This window comes from Cheilinus undulatus, linkage group 16, assembly GCF_018320785.1.
Source record: "Cheilinus undulatus linkage group 16, ASM1832078v1, whole genome shotgun sequence".
In the NCBI taxonomy this organism is placed as follows: Eukaryota; Metazoa; Chordata; class Actinopteri; order Labriformes; family Labridae; genus Cheilinus; species Cheilinus undulatus.
Window position 1 is genome coordinate 19,303,205 of NC_054880.1, and position 25,982 is coordinate 19,329,186.

Below are 25,982 nucleotides of genomic sequence, written 5' to 3' on the forward strand. Positions count from 1 at the left end.
TGTCACATCTTTATGGGCCAATCAGATCAACAAAACAAGTGATGTAGCCTCAACCGTGGTGCACGTGCGCAGCTACCGAGGAATAACGTGAACCATGGCGACCACAGACATGTAAGTAGACAACAACTCACTGTTGTTCTTTATTCTTCTTTTAACGAAGAAATGTCATCAAGTTCTGATAAACCTGGCTCTTGTTGCTGCTTGCATACGTCACGACTCCGCCACACCTGAAAGTACTGCCCCTCTTCGCTGATTGGTCCCATCACTTTCTAAGCGGGCCCAAACGGTACAGACAGGAGCTTTGCAAGATGGATTCATGACAAACAAGGAAACGGGCGTACATCTGCTTTGCAAGGTTAATGAGAAATAGGAATATTTTGATTTAAAGAAATGGTTAATCAGTGGACAAACTAACTTTTATATAGCTACCAAATTAGCTTACTTTTGCTAATTCTGCTGTCCATACATCGTTTCAATTAAATATTTCACAAAACATGCTATGTATTTCCCATTAATATCAGTCCAGATTTATCGGCAGGCTGATTATAGCATTTCACAGATTAATCAACATCGGCCAATATGTAGCTGATTAACTTTTTTTTTTTGCTGCGCGGGCATTTTGTCTCTCTCTTTTTGCTCCTGTCGCTCTGTGTGTATCCATGTGGAACTCAGCCCGCGTGCCTGGCCCCTCCCCCCCCCAGACGCAGAGTGCAGCAGCAGCTCTCCCTCACTCAGTGTTGCCAACTTAGCGACTTTGTCGCTATATTTAGTGAGTTTTCAGACCCCTCTAGCGACTCTTTCACAAAAAAGCGACTAGCGATAAATCTAGCGATTTTTTCTGGTGTTACTGGAGAGTTTTGGAGACTCTGACGTGAAAGCACATATCGTTGTTGCTGTTCTCACTGAGCAGCAGGGGCTAAAGTTACTAGCCACTCTGAACTTTCACAAGCCACTTTTCACTCTTTTGTAATGTAAATGAACACTGCACTGCACCAAACTTCAAGTCTTTTCTTCTATACAACCTGAAAAAAACACAATGTGAGATGAAAGCCATTATGTTTGTGCACTGGCTTTAGTATTTTGCAGTTATTTGGGGGAACTTTTCACCCTCTATGTTTCAGTTGGCCTTATTGTGACAAGCATCTATTTCAAACACTGGCACTTACAGCCAAGCACAGGGAGAGTGAAACACAGGTTGTGATAATGATAAAGTCAGCCTGTCAAAGTGTCTAGTTGGGGTCACTGAGGTACCCACCACAGCTGAAATCCACCTGCTTTTGGCAGGTCGGCGGGTGTTAATGTCAAGCCCTGCACGCGAGCAAACCAATGTGTCTTTTCTCCTCTCAGGTCTTGTGTTATGTTTTCGTAATGAAATTCTCATTTTGCAGTCTTTAAAGCTGATAACATACCAATTTGACACTTTCCTATGTATTCACAGTTCTTTATTTCTGATGGTTTTGTTTGCTTTTTTCAGGTCATATATGGAATATGTATGGGATTTTCTCTGCCCTTTTCACATCTCAACTCGGCTTGCAGAGATGGGAATAAAAAAGAATATTCAGACATTTCCACTTCTAACATGCCATTTGTTAGACAGAGGCTAATATGAGGATACCAGTATTGACCCAATAGCATACATTATACATCACTGTAGACAGAGTATGATGGGATGTGTTTGCATTGACATAAATGACTTCCCAGCTTGAAGAGGGACAAACTTCCAGCTTGTTCTATTTGCCAGCCAAGTCGATCTGCTTGCCAGGTTGGATTTGGTTCAGACACTAAACAGTGGACATAATGACATGGTGTGTTATATTTGCATTATGTGGGGCACAGCAAACAGAAGCAGCCTTAACTAAATTGCAGAATATATTTTCACAACAAACTGGCAGCCACACAAACCCCGCCGTACACTAAACAGCAGAACTTGTAATTAAGCCTTGGGTCGTAACTGAAATGACCCCGCACATCGGGCTATGTTAAAAAGCAACCCATTTCCCGATGACTTCTCATTAGTAGGCTCTGCAGCAGCTCCCCATGTACGATCCTCCCTTGGAAACTCTGAAGGTGACACAGCAGTTACAGTGGACTTTGATGGGGCACTGGGGAGCTGTACTTCATATCACAGACCTGCTTCCTCTGCAGAGTAAAAGGTTTCAACAATCAGCAGCTGCAGCCATTTGGGAGGAAGGAGACAAAAATCTTCCCCTTTTTTGCAGTCATTTTCTCCACACTCTCTTGTAGACAGAAAGATTAACCTCCTCCAGATCGTTCCTGCCTGCCATAGATATAATCCAGTCTCTAAATCAGTAATTAATGGAGTGTTTGCATCGACACTAAATCTTGCAGATCTTCTCCAGGAGCCGCTGTCGTCTTGGCTTCCTTACACCACTAAATCAGTGAGTTTAGGGGTCACAGCAGCAAAGTGGTTTGTGTGGAAGGTGCAAAGAATGCCATTAGATTATTAAAAGTGGAAATCAAGCCCGTCAGCAGTTTCATGGATGTGCTCAATTGACAGGTCAGATAGGATCGAGGTGTCTCTTTCCACACCAGCTAAGCTGATCCTCTGGCCCCAGGATGGAAACCAGCGGCCATCACCACCAGGGCCTCCAGTTACCAATGGCCTGATCAGATTGTGTATTCACTCGCCGACTGCGGGGCTGATTAAATCTGTATTTAATTGGATCAGATCTAGTCGTGATGGAGCACTCCCCCCGGCGTTTAACCCACGGTCCTCTGTCAAGTGAGAGGGAAAAAAAAATACTGTGGAGGAATTAGGAGCGGGAAATGAATACCAATGATCGGCTGTGCTAATAGCCAGCGCAGGAGGAGCGGACCACACCTGCAGAGCTTTACAGAGAAGAATCAGAGTTAGCAGCTTTTCTTTTTGTGGCACGTCCGCGTGTGTATGTGTAGCCTCTTCTTTCCTGATTAGTCAGACATTATGTTACTCAGGTCGTACAAAGACTTTTTTTGGTTGATTAGCTGTTCTATAAAAGCATGACTGATAACTCAACAGCGTTCAAAACTCTCCCCTAATCAAAATTTTAATCAATTTGTCGTGATTACTCTACGTGTATTTGAAGAGAAAAAAAGGTAGAAAAGGAATATTTGCATAATTTCTCTCTAGTCAATATAATTTGACAATTATTCCTCGATTGAACAGAGTCAAAGCCACTGTGTGCGTGCATGAGTGTTTGTCCTCATGCACAGAAGATGTAAAGACTCTTCAAGCAGATTTAAAGTGCATCTCAGTTCATAGCGCAGTTTATGGAAGAAAAGCAGAAGGTGTGGCAATGTGTTAAAGGTGAGCTGTCTCCCTACACTGCGACTGATACTAGAGTGCTCACTAGTTGGTGAGAAATGGCCGAGTTTGTCAAGTGTACTCAAGTGTAATTCCTCCCGACAGTTTCAAACCCATCATATAGAACGCCGGCAGAAACACTTTAGATTTTCCTCTGATTTTTTTCTTCTTAACACAGACCAGCGTTGGATTTACAGCACAGGTCTGTAGTCACATGGGAGGAGGGTTATACTCACACAGTAAAACCCATCCTGTACCACCGGTCGTTAAACAGCCTTACCTGTGTGATTAAAAGTTTATTACTTTGCTCAAAGGCACCTTGAGTGTAAGTCTTTTAAAAGGGTGAAATGGCTTTCTTTAGGGGCTTGCAAAGAAATATTTCAACCAGAACACAAAAATGCTGGTGTTAAGGGTCTTCTTGATGTTATGTGCAAGGGCAAAACAAAGACGACATAGAGGATCTTTTTCACTTTTGTGAGACCAGAGCATGCAGAGTTCATAACAAACCAGATCAGGGAGAAGGTGTGGATAAGGTAATAAACAGTGCTTGGAGAATCTGTTTAAAGTAAATTTAGAAATAATCCTCTAAAAACATATATTTTGGAAACATTGCTGTGAACATTTTTAAAGACTTTTCTAGGAAATGTGGCCTGATAGGGTCTCAATGATGCATCAGGGTCCCTTAGCAGAAGCCGACCCCCTTGGGCTATAATCATATAAATACTGAGCTGCTTCAGCACAGACATTTCTCTCATCACTTAGGGTTGGGTAGGTTTTGGGTATCATCAATGATATGCCAAAATATCATTAGATGTCAGTAAATCATGGGATAAGAAAAGGAACCATTGTAACTTAACTTAGCAGATTAGTGCTTAATATTTTTTTATTTCTTAAATTTAATTTCACATACTTAGCATTTTTATTTGACCACTGAGATCAGCCTTACACATGAGTCTGTATGTGTCTGACTGACTGACTGGGTTACTGAGTGAGTGACTATACTTTCAAAACCAGGAAGTTTGTCAGCAGAGGAGTAGCAGCATCTAATGGCAGTTCATGGAGCATACCTCCTCTGATGCCATGCTCTGTTAACCTTGCAAAGCAGATGGATTTGCCAAACTCCATCTCTGTCATCAGGCAAATCCATCCTAAAAAGATACGATCCACAACGTTGGTGCCAAACCAAACACTGTTCGGAATAATCGGTTAAGGAGAAAAAGACAGGCCTGGTTTGGCTGTATTCAAAGATGTTTGCAATGGCTGCCTCCGTGTGGTAAATACCTCACAGTCCCTAGTTCACTTAAAAAAGCTTAATTTAGGAAATTTTGGAAAAAGTGAAGTGTTGGTTTCCTCCTCTCTGATTTTATAGAGGTTTATTTTCAAAGCAAATTTTTTGTGCTTTACTCAGTCTTTCCCTCCAAGTCCTGGCCTGTATCAGACATCCTGGAGTCATCAGGGGGTTTATATGTCAGCCTAAAGCCAAAGCAAATTTAAGGGAGCATTGTTAGTCAGAGAAATTATTACATATCAGGGCTATTTAGAAGAAAAGAACACACTGATAAATTCTGAGAGATGACTTTGATCCAACCAGTGTTTCTGAGTTTCATTTCTCATAAATTCATGACTATAGTTTTGTAAATGTATGTGTTTTCTTAGTTCAATATACATATGAGAGATGCAAATATCTATCCAGCAAGATGAACTTGTCTGATCATGCAGGGTTCCTTTTAAGTCTGACGTCTGGAAATGTCGTCAAGTCTATTTGATGTCTGTTCACTACCTATCTTGGGTTATGTTTTGTAAATCCCTGGGCCAGTGACCAACACACTATATTTGACAGCTTTAGGATTAAAAGCGGATTTTAAAAAGGTCATCACTGCCTACATAAGCATTGGTTTTTGGCACTAGAAATAAAATACGATCAGACAAATCATCATTTGTGGACATAACTGCTTCATAACTGGAATACATTTTTGAGAATACCAAGAATTTCTCAGAAAAGTCTCTCAAACACATCCTGAAGTTTGTCCAAGTAATAAGGTCTGTCATTTCATTTCTGCACCTGAACATATCTTATTACCTTTAGGTAATTTATTTGTCAGACTGTTTTATTTGACTGCATAATAATTGGGGTTGATTATTTTAATTGGCTTTAAGAGTTCAAATCATCCAACAAGAAAATAATTTAAAACCCCATGTGAAAATTGGGTTTTCAAAGTAGGACAAGGCTCGAGTTATTATTTGGAATTAAAGTACTGCACCTTGGCACGCTACTACCCAGCATTCAGTGGTGTAAACATGACTCAGTGCCATTACACCGTTATCAGTACCATCTCGAAATATGAGCACAAATCCAGTTAACTCTGACTGACCTCTGAGGACTCTTGGTGGGCAGTGAACACCGTGCCGAGGTTGGTGATTAAAGGTGTCATTCCACCAGATGACCTCTGAGGTCAAAGGAATTCTGGGTAAATTACCTAGCACAAGGCCAGCACTATACTGAACATCTCAGAATGAACCACAAGGTTGATTGAAAAATGTGTATTTGCATACAAGGCACTGAGAAGGGGCTGGCAGAGCAGCAAACCGTGGTTCTGTGTTCAGGCGGAGGTGGGAACGCTGGGAGGGAACGAACCCTCATTAAGCAGGAAAGCATCATTTTCTGAAGCTCTATTCTTCTCTCTATATATACACAATGGGGCTGACACAAGCGTGAAAATATAACCAAAACCTAAATAAGTAAAGAAACCTGCACTGTGTGTTTGGAATGAATGCGGCTGTGCTCATAAATAATACATATGATGATAGATTGCTGATGAACTGTCTAATGAAGAGGAGGCCGAGAAGGGGGGGGGCAGGGAAAGCTGGGTTTTTGCTGACGAACAGCTATTTATTTTTTTTTATAGATTTAAAAAACTGAGACCTCGCACACACAGCACTGCATAGGAATGCTAATGTCCCTGGCATTTTTGAAACTGCTGTTATCTCCCTGGCACTGCACATTAGCTAGAGATATGGTTTCCTTGGCACTAATTTAGCCCTATACAGCCGGCGCTGGAGGTTAGAATCAAAACTTAATGGAACCTCTAATATGACCAAAAGTTCATTCCCGTTAGGGAAATTAAAGCCTGCTAATTAGGGATTACAACCTGCTTTATGAATTGCAAATGCCAAGGCAGAAGTTATTAGAGATATAAGGAAGCTGTGACAATGCGACAAGTAAACTTTCTCTCAGCGGGCAGGATTTATGTTGACAGAAAGCAAAGCTGGAGAGCTTGGCGTTCCAATTTACATTACTCCAGATCAAATGAAAAAATAACCACTAGAGATGCGAATTTGATTATCTACAGTCTCTGTCTTTTTTTCAATCACGACCCACAATGTTTTTAACGGCAGGCAGGGTTCCCAGGGAATAAACCTCCTGGTATTAGACCAATTTCCACACAAGAAATCCATCTTCTGCAGTCGCCGTGTGTCATACTTGCTTTTCTCATCATAAACAACGACCCCAGGCTGTATACGTTATTCTCTACACTACATCATTTAGCTCTTAACAACGTGCTCAGCTGTTGTTCTTCCTGCCACCATACTGTTATGGTTATACTCCCTTTGCATCTCTCTGTCATTTGCTTTATGAGGAATAGCATATTCATTCCCCTTGCTCCCTCCTCTCTGTGGTTTCTGCCTTTGACAGCTCTGCTCCTGGCCCTGTCACTGACTGTCACCTGTGACACAGGCTTCCACCAAAGACAGCGTGTTTCTTCATTGCATCATGTGGCAAATGAGTGTCACTTCACTTTCCCTCTATCCCACTCCCCCTCGCTCATTTCTTCTACTAAGTTCCTCACCTCACACACATCTGCAGCTCTCTCTATGCTCCCTCTTGCTGTAAATTCACCATTGACAGGTGCTGGGAGGGAATCCAGAGTCCTGACACAGGTGCAACTCAAAAATCAGTGAGAGCATTTGAGTTTGTGCATGTAAAAAATACAGAGAGATGATGCAGAGAATGAATAAGAAGGTGGAACAGACAGCTAGAGGGACATAGACTCACCAATCACTTTATAAGGTACACCTTTTCAACTGCTCAGTGACTCTACTATCTAATCAGTCAACCGCATGACAGCAATCAATGCTTTTAGTCACCTAGACAGTCAAGATGATCTGCTGAAGTTCAAACCAAGCATCAGAATGAGGGAAGAACAACATTCGACCATGCCATGGTTGTTGCTGCCAGACAGGCTGGTCTGAGTATTTTACAACTGCAGATCCACCAGGATTTCACTAACAACCATCTCTAGGGTTTACAGGGAATGGTCTGAAAAGAGGAAATATTCAGTGAGTGGCAGTTCTCTGGGCCAAAATGCCTTGTTGATGGCAGAGGTTAGAGGAGAATGACCAGACTGGTTTGAGCTGATAAAAAAGCAACAATAACTCAAATAACCAATTATTGCGACTGAGGTATACAGACGAGTATCTCTGAACACACAAACCATAACAGTAGATGGGCTGCAGCAGCAGACGAACACACCAGAAGCTACTCGTGTCAGCTAAGAACAGGAAACCGAGACTATAATTCACACAGGCTCTCCAAAACTGGACAATTGTAAAAACATGCCTAGTCTGATGAGTCTTGAATTTTACTTTAATATTCAAAAGGTAGGGTCAGAATTTAGTGATTGACTGATCAAGTTATCTGTGTTAATAAGCAGTTTAACAGGTAAACCTAATAAAGAGATGCATTAGTGTTTAAGTATACGTAGAGAGGAATACACCACTATGGACAGGGATTTCCAACAATGCATGCAGAATAACACATGCACTTACGCGCATTTGACTATTTAACAAAAGTTCCCAAAGTACACATAAGTATGCATGCAACTAGACTGACAAATGTGTACAGACATGTATTTTTTGGTTTATTTAGGCTACCAAAATGGCACTTATTTGAAGGGTCGACTGATACCGTTTTTTTTTTTTTTTTTTTAAGCTCTTTTAAGCCATAGTACAGCTTTTATAATTATTGTCTCATGAGCGTTATATCAGTGCTGAAAGAGTATTACCTCTGCCAAGGAGGTTATGTGATCGGGTGGGTTTGTTCGTTTGTTAGTTAGTTAGTTTGTTAGCAATATAACTCAAAAAGTCATGGACAGATTTTCATTAAATTTTCAGGAAATGTCAGAAATGGCATAACGAAGAACTGATTAGATTTTTGGAGCGATCCGGATCACCGTCTGGATCCAGGAATTTTTTAAAGGATTCTGTACTATTGGGAGATAGGGCTAATGGCAGAGGTCTGTGCTGTTACCACTTTACACCAGGAGATGGCGGACATGAGTTACTTATTCAAAGTTTTGGAGTGTATAGACTTTGAAGGACACACGCCTGGTCGAGGAGACGAGTTGGAGTGTAACACAGAGAAAGACAGCAAATTGTAGCGACAATACTCACAATGCTGGGAGGAATAGAGGAATATTCACCATCTGCCATGACTTCCAGTCGTCCAGTGAGACCATGGGTGCTCATGGGTTCCGCAATGACCACATGTAGTGAAGCCAATGCTTTGCCTCACTGTGTCTCCACCCCACCGGGGAGGGAGTAATCCGGATCACTGTCTGAATCCAGGAATGTTTTTAAAGGATTCCTCACGACTGGGAGATAGGGCTGATGGTGGAGGTCTGCGCTCTCCGAGTGCTTTTCTAGTTTACACCTATTCATAAAAATGTGTTGTATCTGTTAATAGAACAGAAAAAAAATGTAAAATAACATACAATATTGCCTCTATTTTTATGTTTTTATAGTTTCTGTGTTTTTCATACATCTTAATCGTTCTGTGCTCAGTTATATTTGACACTCAACTCCTGTCTAGACCGTTGTTTTAATTATGATTTCCATAAATGTGTCTATTGAATCACTACTACAATGAAATTAAACATGGTGGTTGCAAGAAAAATTTTAGAATTGCTAGATGGTTGTGAAGAAAACAACAAAATGGTGGATTAGCAGTTAAATAACACATTTTTGGCTGGGGTTTGTTTTTACATAGTTACTCCTGTACCAGAATATAATCTGCATTTGAAGGCACTAACCACTCTTAAGCCTTCCAGCCCTCTGTTATTTTTAACCATTTTGTCTAACCTGGGCTAAGGGAGAATGGGGTTGGTTGTCACACTTTTTAGTCTAGTTTGCATTTGTCATCGTCAGAACATCTTTCATTAGTCATTACATTAAATTGAAGCTTAGGGTGTTGGCTTGAAATGTGAATCCCTCACATTTTCCAACTTATAATAACAAAGAGGTATTTACTATCAGACACTCTGACACATTGTGACAACCAATCCCATCAGGGGGATGGTTGTTACACACAATGGAGTTGTTTGTCACAATATTATTTTAATAGGAAAGCATTGTGGGATACCAAATGGCTGATAGCATTAGCCACTAGTGGTAGAAACAATATTAAAATGGATTTAGAAATTGATAAAAAGTAAGGTTTACTGGTTTGAATTTAATCTTTAAATGCCCCAGAAAGTCACCCAAGTTCCAGGCTCACTAGGAAAGCTTCTGTAAAGGCATTTATAGCATTATTATAACAACACAATGGAGGGATTCAAGAGAAAAAGTAAGTGGCTACAATTTATGGTTCAGAAGTTATTTAACTCTTTATAATCTGTTTCACTTCTTGTCATATACAAAAACGTCGGTCTCAGAGGGTTTATTTATCATTGCTGGACTTTGACACTGCAGGATGGGGAGATAAAGAGAAATGGATACAGTGGCTGGATTATAGAGTGAGAGGAACAGATAGAGAGAGAGATGCTGAGATGTAGAGATATAGAGTCTTACAGAGAGGTATAGAAGTATATGTAGATAAGATTAGATAGATAGATAGATAGATAGATAGATAGATAGATAGATAGATAGATAGATAGATGTTTGCTGTGTCTGAATCAGCGAGTGGAGCAGGTGTTGCGGGCCAGATCTGTACCTCGAGGCAAACTGATTCTGATAATGAGAGAAAAACAAACAAGTCACCTCCAATAAACATGTTCTGTCGGGCCAAACAAATGCTTGATGATGCTGTTCTAAAATGGTGAAAAAAATGGACCAAATGTGATATTTTGAGTGTTACTTTCTCAGTTTAATTTCCTTTCCAGCTGTTGTGTTTGGTACAATGTTCCCTGCAGATATAACTCATGGTTATGTTTGTAAGTGGGTAAAAATCTGCCATTGATGCAGTTCTCTTTCCTGGTTTTGCAGCAGTGAATCTAAGCTGCTAGTTTTACACGCAGTACGCATGAGCACCAGAGGAAAGGTTGAGGTCTTTAAAGATACTCCACTTCCTGACACACCATTAATATTCTCCATACAGAGTCTTCCTTTCTGCTACATACGAACACCCCCCTCCTCCTCCCGCTCCCCTATATCCCCACTTCTACCCTCTCCCAGCCTTTACATCTCTGCACTGCCTTATATCTCCCTCCTCCATCTCCTTTTTCCCCTTACACGTCCCTCCCCCAACCTGACTTTCTTCCTCTCCCTTTGGGTTATTTTTTGTCATAACTTTTTTTTTTGCCACTTTCTTTTCCTCTTCCTCCTGGGAAGTGGCACAGAATCCCTTTTAAGTGCTGCAAAAGCAAATCTATTTATCATAACCATCTATCTCTTACTGTACATATATCAAGACGCACACACCGGAGACTGCAGAGAAAACAGTGCAGGAGAGGCAAGCACATGTGAAGCAGGGCAAAGGATTTCTAAATAATGACACAATATATGTGATTCAGTCCCTCAATTGCAATAGAGCAATAAATTAAAGGGAGGGAAATGGGCGGTAGTGCCCACTCTCCTCCCACGCACAGTAATGCGGTTGAGCGAAGCGCTCTTTGGGGACTTCCCATTGACTCCACACAAGGTGAGAACTGAGCAGAAACAGAAGGGCTGTGCAGAAAAAAAAAAAATTCAAACAACACGGCAGGAAGACGGAGAGGGATGCTGCTTGGCGAGGCAAATGAGAGGAAACACAGGCGTGAGGGAGAAGACCGAGACGCAATCATTACCCTACCTTCAACAATCAAATAAGCATGTATGCAAACACACGTACGCAAGTAACCCAGACAACAATCAGACATGAAAACATCTAAATGCAACCTGATAGGAGCCCCGCACACACAAATGTACACAATTAGTGCGAGGCTCAGCAGGACATTGATATTCTATACACCCACACACAGCATGGTGGGGATCTGGGCTGTGTGTCTCCCAGTTTTACACACTACGCTGGTCTAAGAACAGTCCCACACAGTATTACAAAGGTTACTACTATGAGAAAAAGAACACTGTTTTCCTTATATGTACTGCAGAAAATGCTGGTAAAAATCAACATCTCCAGACACAGATGTCTGTCTGCCTAGAGCAAGAAAAAACAGCTGAACAAACTACAGACATACACTGAACAGATGATACAATAAATATCACAGCATTTATTCCAATAATGGGTTCATGATACAATATCAAAAGTAGTGACGAGCGTGATTAGCAAGCTTAACGGTTAAAGACAGATGCCTTTGTAGTGGTCATCAGAAATACAAGTTGGCTGAACTACTATCAGCTTGTTTTGTTTTTTCTTTTTTCTTTTTTCCATTTCATGCCCATAATGTCAGTCAAGCACTCTAACTCTGACAAAGCCACTATTAGTCCTTACTTTTAATGGCTACTGCCTGCCAACACAATCCTATGTAATGCAAAAGAGCTCTACAAGGTCAGCCCACTTTTTCGGCGGTACTGGTTCTGGAAGTAAAATTTACCATTCAAATCCCCCATCGCCATTTTGTAAAACCCTTATCACAATGCTTTTAATGCATGACCGAGCTAAACAACTACCTGAAAACTCATGACAATAAAACATTTGATTTGGTGCAAAAACAGCATTCAAAAACTGAGAAAAAGGCAAAGGTACAACACTATGTACATATTTCTCTACAAAGCTCAAGGAACTACATATCCCACAATCCGTTGCGATTCATTTTTTCCTTGTCATGCTAGCTTTCCAAGCTTTCAAGCCATATAATTATCTTTTTTCTACACGTATCTTTATTGTATTGATTTTATCTGAAATGATAATGTTGTATTATAGTAGTTTAAGCATTTATCCCTTCATACTAAGGCAGCATGCAATGTCATCATCAACAGTTGACAGCCTGCGTTGTGGCTTGGTAGACATTTCCATGGTTATCGAAGACCCCACCAATCAGACACTCAAGGATTGTGGTTATTGTAGCATTTTTGGCTAATATCATGAATAAACTATTTTTATTTGTCTTCTACTTGTGCATATACCATCGTTTCACACTTAGACAGCTTGTGGTGTGTCTAACTTTGATAAAATCCACTATGGAGAAAATGAATGGGATTTTGCTTCAAGAACCACACTGCTGAGCGCTATATAAACAACTGCTAACTGATAGCACCAATAGCGTCTTGTAGGAACAGTAAAGTTTAGCACTATTTTGATAAAGAAAATGAACATAAAGTTGTCCAGAGGTTGTGTCAGGTTATACTCGCATGTAACTGAAGATTGAGTCACAATATTCCACGAAGGAATGTGGACTTTAACCTGAAAAGAGGATCACAGGCCTACGGAGCTAGCACCACTAACCTTAGCTACATTCTGCAAACCAACTTTGCACTGTTGCAGTGTGACGTTGGATCAGAGAATGTAGGTATTTGTATTGAGACTTGCTGACTAAATGCAGTTATGAGTTCTTGTTAATCAGATGGGTAAATATTGGCAAAGAAACATCACTAGTAAAAAGGGTTAAAAAAAAGGGGGGGGGGGGGGGCAGGTATAACAAGCTAAAACTATAATTTGCAACTTTTTTTTCTTGTGTATGGATTTATGCAACATTTTTATGACACCATATGCTACACAATAAACTTTTAGGAAAATACTGATGATCTTTAAATTAGCATTAAATCATTGCTTATTTCTCATCATTCAACCAGTGTATTTGAGATTAATATGTTTTGTCACATTTTTAAAAAATGTGCTCATTTTCAGAAAGATATAAGAGCTAAGTAAATTTATAAACAGTTGGTTGCTGTTTATTTACCAGTATAAAGAGCTGTCACACACTGACAGACCTAATGTGATTGCCCCATTCACCGTGTATTGCAAATGGCCACTTCCCTGCTAAGAATGTGCTGCAAAACATAAAGACACACCAGACCAGCAGGATTTGGTGCCACTTTTTAACCACTTTTCTTAATTGTTAGCTCATAATCATGCCAATCGTAAAAACAGGAATATGCCATTAGTGTTAATGTCAATGTTGAAAGATGGTTAGACTGGAAACAGGCAAAAACAGATGGTTCTAAAAGAGTGACATATTAGCAAAGTGCCTGCAAGTGTGGACATCTGAACTAAATGGAAACCGCACACAGGCAGACAGTTTAAACTTTTCGCCCTTAGGGAGATTCCAAAAAACAGACTGCTGCTTGTTTACCAGGAAAACTTTTATGTCAAACTGCAGGGTGAAAATGCAAAATTTCCTTTTGCCTTATTGCTCTCCATGAATTTAAGTATTCACAGTGCTTTTTGTTCTTTAAAAAATGACACTGGTTATACCTTACTGAGAGGTCTTTATCAACTTTAAGAAAAAAAATCAACATTAAAACAAATCCTACGCAAATAAATACATGTTGCACTTTAGCTTACAAACATCAAAGAAAAGAGCCAAAAAGTTGGCAGTTTAGAAAAGGAGTATTATAATGTTCACTTTGAAAAATCAATATAAAACATACACGTTTGTGTTTATTTTAAATTGTATTCCAATGTTTTGATACAGCCCTAGAACAGGCCAAATAAATATCTAAGAAAAAAGCAATGGTGGATATTTGTACTCAGCCAAGAGGAAAATTTAACAGGGAGTATGCTCATCAAGTAGATTCCTGGGCTCTTTTCATGTTCCCTGATAATCTAGCCATCAATAGTCAAGTGTTAAAAATGTAGTAGTTACAAGCAGGCCCTAACCACCTCCTGCTGTTAGAAATGCAAATAACAGACAGTACAGTAGAGCTCCTACCGATAATACACACTGATCCATAGAGAGGAGGGGAGAGAAACCCCCACACCCATTGACGGAGGATGCCAGTAGTGTGTCACGTATTGTCCGTGTAAATCAGAGGGCAAGAACACCAGGAAGAAAAAAAAAGTGCACGTGTGAGAGTAGAGAGACATGATTATGCGTAGCTCATGTATTAACCATAACTGAATTTACACATCAAGGTAGCAAATGAATTCTACATAGATTTTTGATGCAGAACTACATGAGACCTGATTAAATGATGATGTTGAAGATAAAGAAACAAGAAAGAGAAGAAAAGAGCGTGAGGCCACTGACAAAGTTGTACTCTGATCTGCTGACTTTGTACTAAGTGTTCGATGTTTGAGCCACTGCAGCAATGACTCCGATTAAAACAGAAAATGTTGCATCACTAAAACTTAACTGTTCCCAGTTGCCCTCAGTGAAATCAAAGGAAGAGAATAAGGCTGACTCAAAGCCATAAGCAGGCTGCATATTTGTGGATTTAACAAGCTGCAACAATATTTATACTGAAAGCTAGTCAATCCATGAAACAAACCTGTTCACTGTAACCTGGTAAACATGCATCACAAGCCAGTGTTGCAAGTAAAACACCACCACATACAGCTTTGGAATTAGAAGTGTTGTTTTTGTGTTTTTGCCGTTCACCAAGACTAATAGAGTGATAAATCTGTCTGTCAATGAACCAGCATTAACTGTCTGCCCACGTCCTTTTCCAGCCTTGCAGCTACAAACAGCAGTCCAGCACTGACCAACAGTTACTTCTAGTCAACAGTAAACACCAGTGAGGCTTCAGTCCCATTTCCAACCTTTGCCCGTACCACTCGTTTTTTATTTCCCCTGTGCTTCTCAAAACAGTTGCAAGTTCCCAATGCATCATTAGAAGTCATTTCTGTAAACTGACGCAATGAGAGTCCTGAACATTCTTTAAAAGCTTGTCAAAAAGCTTGTAACAGCATTTGATAAAAACATGATTCAAAATTATTTCCAGGAGGTTTCCCATAGCACTCAGTCTGGAGTATGCCACTGGCAAAATCTCAGTTTAAAGTCCATATACCCTGGAACTTCCCCATACCCCTACATCCCAACGAGAACTGGGACACCCCAACCCTAGATGTAACTGCATACAACCCAGGGGTAGAGCTAAGTGTTAGGGGCAAGAGTATATTGGTACTGAATTTTACATTAGTCTTTTTAAATACTTCATTTTTGATATTTTATTTTGACTTAGACATTCAGAGCTGAGCAACATTCTGTTAGCTGGGAATGAATCTCTAAGCTCATGTTTTATTTGCTCTGGAAGAGGTATCTGGTCTCCCTCCTGTTCAGACAGATTTTCATCTAACCTGATTCAAGTCAGGCCAAGAACAACCTGTAGTTGTATGCTGTAGAGGCATTTTCATACAAGAACAAGATTGCTTCCACTTTATAGACCAGTGAAAAAAAAAATATATGTATGGATGGATGGAAACATCCTTAAGACTGGCCCACATGAATTAAGTGTAAAAACTTAACAGTTCTGGAAATGTGAGAGATGTCAGTACATCACAAATAATAATAGATTTAACTGTTTTGCTCCTATTGAATGTGGAAAGCAAAGATATGGCCAAAACAGCACACCACACCATGCTACCAGATTCAATTCACTAACAACCACAGTCCAGCCTCTAGGAATTTAAGAGATGTCATGGTCAAATGCAACTTCAGAGATAAAAAATATAGCGGATAACAGGTAGGAAGTTCTGACTATCCCAATATGGTCTACATTCTACAGACCACTTTATCCACACAGCTGTGGGTGACAGCAGGAGAAGGCAAGAACAAGGATAGACCATGTAGGGAAGCACAGAGATGAGAGAATCCTGCCTCTCTGTCAGCTCACTCCATAATCAGCCATCATTTTGTTCCACATGACAATCCACAGTTTCATGACTTTGCCAATTTGTGTCCAGAGGGGGGTTCAAACTCAAAATAGGTTGATTATCTTGTAGTAAATACCTAATTTTGTTGTGACCTGTAGCTTTGATATTAGAACTAACAACATTAGCATACCGTTAAGCCAATTGTTTGACCGCACTGATTAGTTGTAGCATCTAGACTTATTGGTCTGAACCAATGCACATCAAAAATGAACTGAGAAGTTCAAAACATCCAGCAAAGGCAGGCCAGTTTCTTCCGTTGGTTTGACTGTTAGCAAATTTAAGCCGACATAAAGTTAACTAAGCAACAAAAGGGGGATCAGCAGGATACGTTACTGCTGATTTCAACAGTTGAGTCCCAGAAAAGGGGTGAAATCGTGTGATTTGTAATTGGATAGACATGTAATTTAGTGTTGTATACATTCTTCCAGGGTACACGCCAACTTTCACTTTAACAGTGCTGTTCACAGTCCCTCTTAAATGGAGTGCTGACTCCCTGGAAAAGTACTAATAGGCCATTTGACCTCCTCCCAGACAATCCTGCCTCAAACACTTTGTAATGGCTTGTGTGTACAGGTCATATTGCAGAGTTAACAACAGCTACAGGCTCTCTTCAATGACTCTGTGTATCTAGCTCACCAGGCAGAGTATCTAAATATCTGCAAATGAAAATTTTGTGCCGCACAGCCCTCCAGCTTCCTCACATGAATGTAACTTTAATTCTTTTGCCAGAAGGTAGCTTCCCGTCCAATCCACTTACATCACACCTTCAAGCTCTAAAGACTCTGCTATCATATTTGTAATGGAGCAGTTTCGCTTGAAGATGCACTGATTTAAATGTTCCCTCTAACAATATAAAAGGGATACATTAAGCCACTGAGGTGGCGGCTGCTGCAGCTGAAGGGTCAAATTACTTTTTGTCATTCTGGATGCACAGAGAGCTAGAGAGAGATTTCAATTTTCTTCAAATATTCTCATTACAGAGATGACTGCTGCCAAAGGGTCTCAGACCTTGGTATAATTACATCTTCAAAGGGAAAAATCTCAATTATAACAGAATACCTAATTATTGCGTCGCCCATATTCGAAATTGCCCTCACATGAAAGGAAAACTCGAGCCGTATCATCCACTAAGCTGTGAGGACAGTTTCCACTTCCGTACAACCGCTGTTGTTAAGCACCCGAGAGCATTAGAGGGAAGACCTGTCACGGCTCACAACCTGAAGGGAATGAACAGAGAACAAGATATGACAGAGCACAAACCTGTGTCCTCACTCGCTGCCTTTTTTATGAAGGGACACTGATAACTCTGAGGGTGCTGGTCGCTGAGAAATACCGCCTGAATTGCCATACCTCAGAAGAGGCCTTCTGCTTCAATAACAAAACAAATTATTTTGACCAACTGCTGTGGCTGCCATATCGTTTTCCGGGCAATGTAGCGTAACAAGGCCCATTTCCCAAATAATCAAACTCCAGCCAGTGACCATCCAACTATCAACAGCTTTGATCTTTTTCCTACATGGCAGCCATTTCCATCATAGCAGCAGAGTAATTTCCCAGTGGGTAACGGGCAAGGCAGTGCCGACTCCCAGTGTAATGTACTGTGGAGCTGCCATTCGGAAGTAGGAAAGCCCTCTTTGTAGAAAGCATTTGCATTCAAATCATTGAGTCTGAAATTGGTTCTACCTGTCTGGGATCAGGACTATCTCCTGTGGGTTCCCAGTGCCAGTTAAGTGCAGTTTTTATAACCTTGGAGCGCAAGGAATGCTAATGGCTTTGATGGAGTATGAAGTCCCTAACTATGTTTCTTTTCATTTGAATCCCCCTCACCTGGGGTAGTTCTAGACGAGTCCCTCGGCATTTTCTCATCAGAGCCCATGAAAAGGCTATAATGGACCACCAAACCTGCCAATTCCTCGTAATCAGGGAGCTGAGGAGGCTTCGGGGGCTTAAGACCTCAACAGGTAACAGAGAGAGAGAAAAAAGGAAAAAACACAAATTTGGGAGACTTTATATTAACAGAGTAGTCAAGGTTTTCTCATGTTTTATCTGTTAAATTCCAGATTGACAGACTAGTGTAATGTACAGTTTTACCTGTACTCCCAACTAGTGATGCAGGATATTATCGGTGGTATACCATGTGCATCTTTACACTGTGGGCATAGCCTCAACCACTGCATGGCAGCACCTTCATCCAAATGGACTTGAAGCACTTTGGTGCACTCACTAATGTTGCTTCCTCTTGTCTTGATCTTTGCTTGTGTTGTACTTACTCTTAGCTGTTTGTTGCTTTAGATAAAAGTCTCTGCTAAATGAAACTGTAGCATTGTAAGATTTTTAGCTTACAAAGCTAATTATTGGTATGGGTAGATATGATATTTCTGCCCATCTTTTTAACCAACGTATCAGCTGTAAATATCAACTTACATCAACAGTAACCATCGAGCGTATGTACAAATGAGTTTGTGTAGTTTTAGCCACAATCAGCAGACCATCGTTGGCATAAGTCTATTCTCATTATTTCAACTTTGAAGTTTGTTGAATAAATCAGCATTAGTTCAGGCAGGGCAGGGGGTCAAACGCTGCCATAATTGAGATCACCTGACAACCAGCTAATTTGTTCTAAGCATGCTCTTGGCTAATCACACTTAGGCTGCCTTATTTAAACTACTATTACCTGGCTATGTTCTGCCCTTTCCCCTGCAAGCTGCTTTAGTAACCTTCCTCCACCCCAGCTTCTCCTTCATTCTCCTCCTGACTTAATCAGTGTCATTCTGTTGTCATTGATGCCTGCTCAAGCGTTTTTTTTCTGCTTTTCTTCCTCCCTGAAGCATTCCTTATCAGCAAAGCAGGAACGTGTGCTTTTCCTTCTTGATGCTTTCCACAGCAGACGGGCAGGCAGATCCCGACAGCCACACTGCCAAATATAAATAAAAGCAATGACAGCAAATTAACTGCTGATAAGGAGAATTTATAAACCAAAATCATGTGCATTTCTTGACAAAGTGGTCCTGACTGAACTCTATTTCAGCATGATGGATTTGGGCTCCTTTCTTATCTGCAATTCCTTTCAGAAACTTGACCAGAAGTCTCAAAAATTAAAAAATAAAGAAAACTCCCTTTAAAGGTAGAATCGCCGAGCAGAACCAGACTCCTTAGTGCAGTGGTTCTCAAACTGGGGTCCGGGGACCCCTGGGGGTCCGCGAGCCACAGCTTGGGGGTCTGCAAAATAAATTTAAAATAAATTATTTAAGTAATGCCATGCCATTAAAAAGCAAACCAATACATATAGGGACCACTGCACCATAAAACAACCATACTAAACCAATGACTACTACATAAGTCAGCTTAGGGCCAATAAAAACTCAGATATGATTGTGCCATATCACGTAAATCTGTCACTCGTCATGCATCAGTTACTTTGCTCAGGACGCCTTTGGTGTGCAGGTCCAGCTAGCAACAACAGATGAATATTTAAGCATGACACTACATCAAGTGATGCTAGGCCCAAACCAGCTATTCTGAGAAAATATGACAGCTATCTCAAGTTTAGCTAATTTTATTGAGAACAGCAAAGGAAGACCGAAATGTGTTGTGTGTCTTCATGTGAAGCCACGAAGCCCGCCAAGCTAAAGCATCAGCTGATAACAAAGGATGCAGAGTTTAAGGACAAAACAAAAGATTTTTTTGACTAAAGGGTGAGAAATACATCCACTAGAAATCACGAATGGTGAACCTGACCACAACCTCAGAAAAAGCACAGAGGGCTGCTTATTTGGCTGCTCAAGAGATCACACAAAGTAAGAAGCTACACTTAATTGGACAAGAGCTTGTATTTAGGTTGAAGAATACGGCATCTAGGAGTACAAATGGCTGATAATGTATGTTTAATCAGTGTGAGGGTTATGTGGGGGTTCTTGGAAAATTCTCTGCTCTGTAAGGGGTCCCTTGTCCCAAAAAGTTTTCGAACCCCTGCCTTAGTGGACGGTCATCTGCCTCAAACAGCTATTTTAAAGTGTTAAGCAGATGAGTAGTAAGGCATTAGAAATAAATGTATGCATGCATAAACTGCATACTGATTTTTTCGGGTACTTTTAAATATTTTAAGCAGGTAGAATCAATAATCAAAGTGGTGATGAAACACTTTTTGAATTTTATACTGTGGAGGAATAACTAAAGTTTGTTTATCCCTCACAGTCCTTCTCAGATGCATCTCTGTCTTTTTATCTCAGCTCTATCTAGGCTCTTGCCATTTCAACCTTTGTATTCTCTGAAGCAGGCGCTGCTGCTCCACCAAGGCCTTGTAGTTAAGGCCTCAATGGAGCATGAACCCCGGAGCAGTGACTGACAAGCCCGTAATAATCAATTCTCTAGCACACTCTTCCAAGGCAACACTTGATCTCAGCTTCCCGAGCTGAGCCCCCAAATACTTCATGCCGATTTACTGACACCGTGAAATCCAATTAAAAATGCATTTGGACATTGATCACCTGATGCATCCAAATTGATTGCCACTCAAAAGGCAACCTTGTGATTTTGTTTGGCCAGGGTCCATTCACCTTCCCATACCATATAAATGTATTGATCCGCACACCCACTCTGGGATCCATATGCAGCATTAAACATCCTTTCAGTGATTCTGCGTCCATTTGTGTGACTCAGAGCAGATTCCACTGATCTAAAATTGCCAAGCACACCACTTAGCAAACCAATAAGCTTTGAGACACCACCGCACATCCACAGCATAATGAAGCCAGGTGTTGTCAAGTCAGCTATCTATTTAAAAGTGCTGTTCATCAATCTAATCTTGAGGATGTCTGAGAGACAGAAGGATGTAGAGAGTATAAAAGCTCAGAAGCAACTTGAATGGATGGAGAGCAGAATCACTCATTAGTCATACTTAATTTAAAAACAAATCAAAAGTCAATTTTCAATCATGGTTATTTACTCTATTTAAAATCACAGCAACCAAGGGACAAGCTATATGCTCTCAACAGTGCTTGAGGTGCTTCTATGGTACAATGAAAGTAAAAAAAAAAGTGAACGGCAGTGAATAAGATGCATTTGTATGCAAGATTGGCGAGACAGCCCAGAGACGGAGCTGCAGGCAGACGGACATGTATGTAATCAGGTATCGAATCCACTTGTCTCTTGTATTCACTGTGTTGCGCAGGTGAATGGCGGCTGCTATTGTCTCTGAGCATCGGTCCACATGAATGACCCAGCTTGTGTCCGAATTTGCACGGATCAACACGCGTGGGTCTCATCTCCTCAGAAACAGACGTTGCAACACCTTCAGCCAAATCACCTTACTTCCATATCCGGTAAAACCGGCACTCTCTTTCACCTGTTCTGACTTTTGGCCAACTCAATCAATCTTGCCTTTGTATGCCTCTCCTTGAAGACTGCTCCACTTTTCCCCTCTCTGATACATTCTTCTTCCATTGTATTAACCTCTTTCCTACAGTCATATTCATCTTTACATCCTCTTCTTTCCCTGCATCTAGTTTTTGATTCTGTCCTATCCATCACTTTATCTTTCCACTTTTTCTGTTTCTCAATTTTGATCCAGTTTACTGCAACTAAATATCTTAGACCTCTCCCTGTAGGGTGTCAGGGATCTACATCGCCCCGCTGGGACCCACCTCCAACTCCATCTTGCTCTGCACCCACCCCCATAGACCGACCTGGCGGTTAATGAGCCTGTTGAGTAAGACGGCACCTCGACTCAACATTGATCACCGGGCCTCTGTACCTCGAACTCTCAGGGAAGCTATTTGTCAAGGTGATAATTTATTTTGTAGCGCCGGATACTGTGTACTGGGGATTGTGTTGTTTTTTCATCATCAGGTCTGGGGGCTTGATGGATATCGTTTCAGGTCCAAATCAGGGTCGTAATGTGTAGCATGAAGCACGCAGAGCTGTAACTCAGCCACAAACAGTAAAGGAAGACTTTCATCTTGCTGAGCGGGTGAGGGGACGGCGATTTAGCAGAGAGATTTGTGGCACATTTTCAAACCCAATTCCCTGCTATTTCTTTCCACGCCTGTGCAAAGGCTTCTTGCTTTGGTGTCCTGCTAAGTTATTAGCATGAGAAGAGACGCTATGCGTGGCTTTGGGGAGGAGTGAATGGAAGCTGCGCCGTAGTTTTGATCATGCTGACATGGGGTGCCCAATTATGGAGGCTCAGCCTGTGGAGCCGCTAAGGCCAAACACCTGATAGGAAGAGGTGGCGGGAGCACAGGACGCCGCTTGTGGGTAGGCGAGGCTACCGCAGTGCACCGCTGCTCCCGTGTGCTCTCAAGATGTTCCACATCTCCCCCCTCTAATTGGCAGATGGCCTCAGATGCGAGATGATTTAATGGCCTGCGTGTGTGTTTTTTCTTGCCTCAGTCAGCCATTAGCGGGGACATCTGTAACGAGTTGGCCAGGCGCACTGCTGCGAACGGAAGCTGAGAGCAACACTTTCTAATAGGGGGGTAGTGAGATCGTGACGGACTTGGGCGATAATCAAAGAACCATTTCTTTGGGTTATGATAATCGAGACATCTCGGTTCAAATTGTCTGCGACGGAGGAAGAAGGTATAATAAATCACCTGATCTTCTTTACCTTGAAAAACTGCAACGAAAGAATCAAACAGCATAGCATTACAGGATATCATCTGTGTGACAGTTCCCTTTGCCTTTCCTATAAACCAGAGCAGGACATTTCTAGCTATCCTATCATAAATTTTCATGGCTATGGGACAAACAGCTTGGCTTCTGAGTGATCCCATTTCTTCCAGCTGTGCCATAACCATCTGCACTGAATTCTGTGCTCAAGGGTAAAACATTAAGTTTTCAACCACAGTTTTTATCCCTCAAGGCCTTCAGTTTATGGCTCCCTGTGGCTGCCTTCATTTCCCTTCCTGAGCTCTGAATCTCCTGGAAGAGGGAAAGAGCTGCATTGATGAACGTTGCAAGACCTTCTTCAGGCTCCCTATGCATGCAGACAGAGTGGTGGAGAAAGTGGCTCCAAGCCTGAGGCCTTTTTTAAAGCTTGATGGCCATCAGTATTCTTGCCATAGCCTCTGAGGATTTGTCTGCTACCTGCAAACTGGGTCAATTTTTGCATTATTTTAGAGATTTGTATCTCACCGTGGAGAAAAGAGAGGGTTTTTTTTTTTCACACATGCATGCACGAGGACTCACACCTGCACTTTGTCTCTCTCACTCTCTTTTCCCTTCCAGCCTCTCAGTATTCTGAATTCATTAATGTGGGTACATATCTGTTGGTTTAACCCATAAATTTGAGTTCAAACTCCACAGAAAGTGCTACTGAATGACTTCCTAAGCCATGCTTTTGAATTATTTTGGACTTTACACACAATAACACTGATTAAAATTGAAATATAGGGCTATAAATGATAAAAGCTCTCTAAAATCAGAGCTTAGACGTAAGTGAATCCATATTTCTAATGTCAAAGGGATGAGATTACCTGCAGTCATGAATCAAAAATGGTTATGAATGCATGTCTGCTACTCACGGATTGACATTAATGTGAAAGTGACAGTGCTGCAGCACCACCTTGACTATTTCTATCAGGTTTTACAGCAGTTTTCACACTGTTTGCCTTGAGGAAACCTTCAAATATTGGACGCCCACATACAAGCAAATAACTTCCATACAATTTCTTATTCTACTCAACTACTGTATGTGCACAGAGAGCCTGGGAGGTGAATGAAGGACCAGAAGCAGATGGGGGGGCGGTAATGAGATGCAGAAAACAGGGAATTGAGGGGGACAGGCCGGCTGGTGGCTGAAAAAATAAGAGAGGGGAAGAAAATAACCAAGTATGAGATAGAGAGAGGCGATAGGAGAGGAACCCGCGTCTGAGGTGAATACAAATGGACAGAGGAGGAAGAACACGGATAGAGAAGAGGGAGGGGGAGGAGGAAGGGGGCAAAGAGGGGAGGTTGTGTGAGGAGAGGAGATAAAAAGAATGTGAGAAAGATGGATTCACTGTTGGCTAATGAGAAGACAAAGGCAGGAGAATCCACATCGATCTCTGCCCCACAGCAAGCCGGCTTTATAGCTCACAGGTAGAGAGGGGGGGTAGCCTGGGGGAGCTTACCTGAGCTAAGCAACCTTCCTGTAGTAGGAAGAGTCCAAGGATAGGCACAGACATGTCTGAATACATTAATAAATGTGTGTGACAAGCATACCTCATTTAAAGCAGGCGTATACATCCATACTCCAGCTTATTTGGGGAAGTTTCTGCTGTGCATGTGATGTATTAGCGCTGCATGGAGGCAGAATAGGATGATGGACACAAGAAAACTAAAAGCAGGGTAAATGAAAAGATGACTGCTTAAATGAGTCATTATTGTGAAGCAGCAGATGGACTAAATGTGGGATAGAAATCAAATATTTATATGGTAAGCACTCTGCATGCAGGGCGGAAAGAAGGAACACTGTAGAAACAAGTCTCCCAGTGGAGGTTTATTACTGTTACTCTAACTGAATAAAGACCGGGAAAGAAAGCCAAATTTTCAATTTTTTTTTAAAGATAAAAAGGAATGTAAAAGAGACAGGCAAGATGAAAGTCTGTCGCTTTATCTTTAAACTAGGGCGAATAATTGGCTTGTTTGAGGTTATTTAATGTTTCAGCGGTGCTTCAAAGGCTCAGTGCTGTGAACAAAAGAAACGCGCCGCAGCGGAGGATTGACCGCTGTCTTTAAAGCAAGTTCTCAGCACAGGTGCGCATCCACAAAAACAAGTTACATTTCAGAAAACACGGACCGAATTGCTAAAGGAAAAGCAACTTACAGGAGGTTTGAGCTGTTCCAGTACACCGCATGTCGGTCACTGGCTCGCGACAGGTGCAAGTTTGTAAGCACGAGCGTGATGAGGCTGAGTGAAAACGTTGCGAAAGCCATAATCCCTCCGGTGCTTGTCCACCAGCCCTGGGTCCTTCCGTCCTTTTATCCCAGGAGAGCTGTCGTTCACAACATCCCAGCGGTCAAAACACGTCTTTTTAAGTTTCCTATTACCTTAACAACGAAGTGAGTCAGGGTGACTTATGAGTGGTTACGTGTTCCTCAACTCAAATCCCATCGCGACGACACCCATTTGGACATCTTCACTTGTGGACTTCTTTCTTAAACCAGCTGCGCACTTCTTAAGTCACTCCTGCATTTGTTTGTCTTTCGTTAAAAAACAGGCTACAATAAGGCAAGAAAGGCTCCACATTCACTGACAGGCTGAGCAGAGGTCGGTGTTTGTTGGTCTTCACACAGCTTTAAAGCCGCTGGGGTCTCCGTTGAAAGGTTTGTGTACCTGCAGCTCCTCTCATCATCTTCATCAAGCAGCAGCAGCGGCGGCCACACGCTGCGCTCGCGCACAACGCTACAAGCCCGCCCTCTGATGGAGGAGATGCGCCCACGAGCCCGGTCTCTTCTGCTGCCCCGCCCCCTCAAAACAGGCACCGTGTGTGGGTGTGTTTATGTGTATGTTTGCGTTGGAGTGTGAGTATTTCAGGCACTGCGTGGAAGAAATGTTTCCGTGTCAATTATAGAAGTAAAGAGATCAGTTTATGTTGGGGATTAAGTTTGAAATTAAACCAATAATTACAGGCAGTATGAACAGGTGAGGGTATAGATTACAAGAACATA

General features: G+C 41.5%; 1 protein-coding gene across 1 annotated transcript in view; it reads right to left on the reverse strand.

The window, feature by feature from the left end:
* The window catches only part of efna3a (ephrin-A3a), a 113,425-nt gene extending 87,796 nt beyond the window's left edge, over positions 1–25,629 (reverse strand). The window contains exon 1 of the mRNA XM_041809519.1: positions 25,138–25,629. Within this exon, the coding sequence (XP_041665453.1) occupies positions 25,138–25,247 (110 nt within the window). The 5' untranslated portion in view covers positions 25,248–25,629. The remainder of the gene's footprint in view (positions 1–25,137) is intronic.
* Between the last annotated feature and the right edge of the window lie 353 nt (positions 25,630–25,982).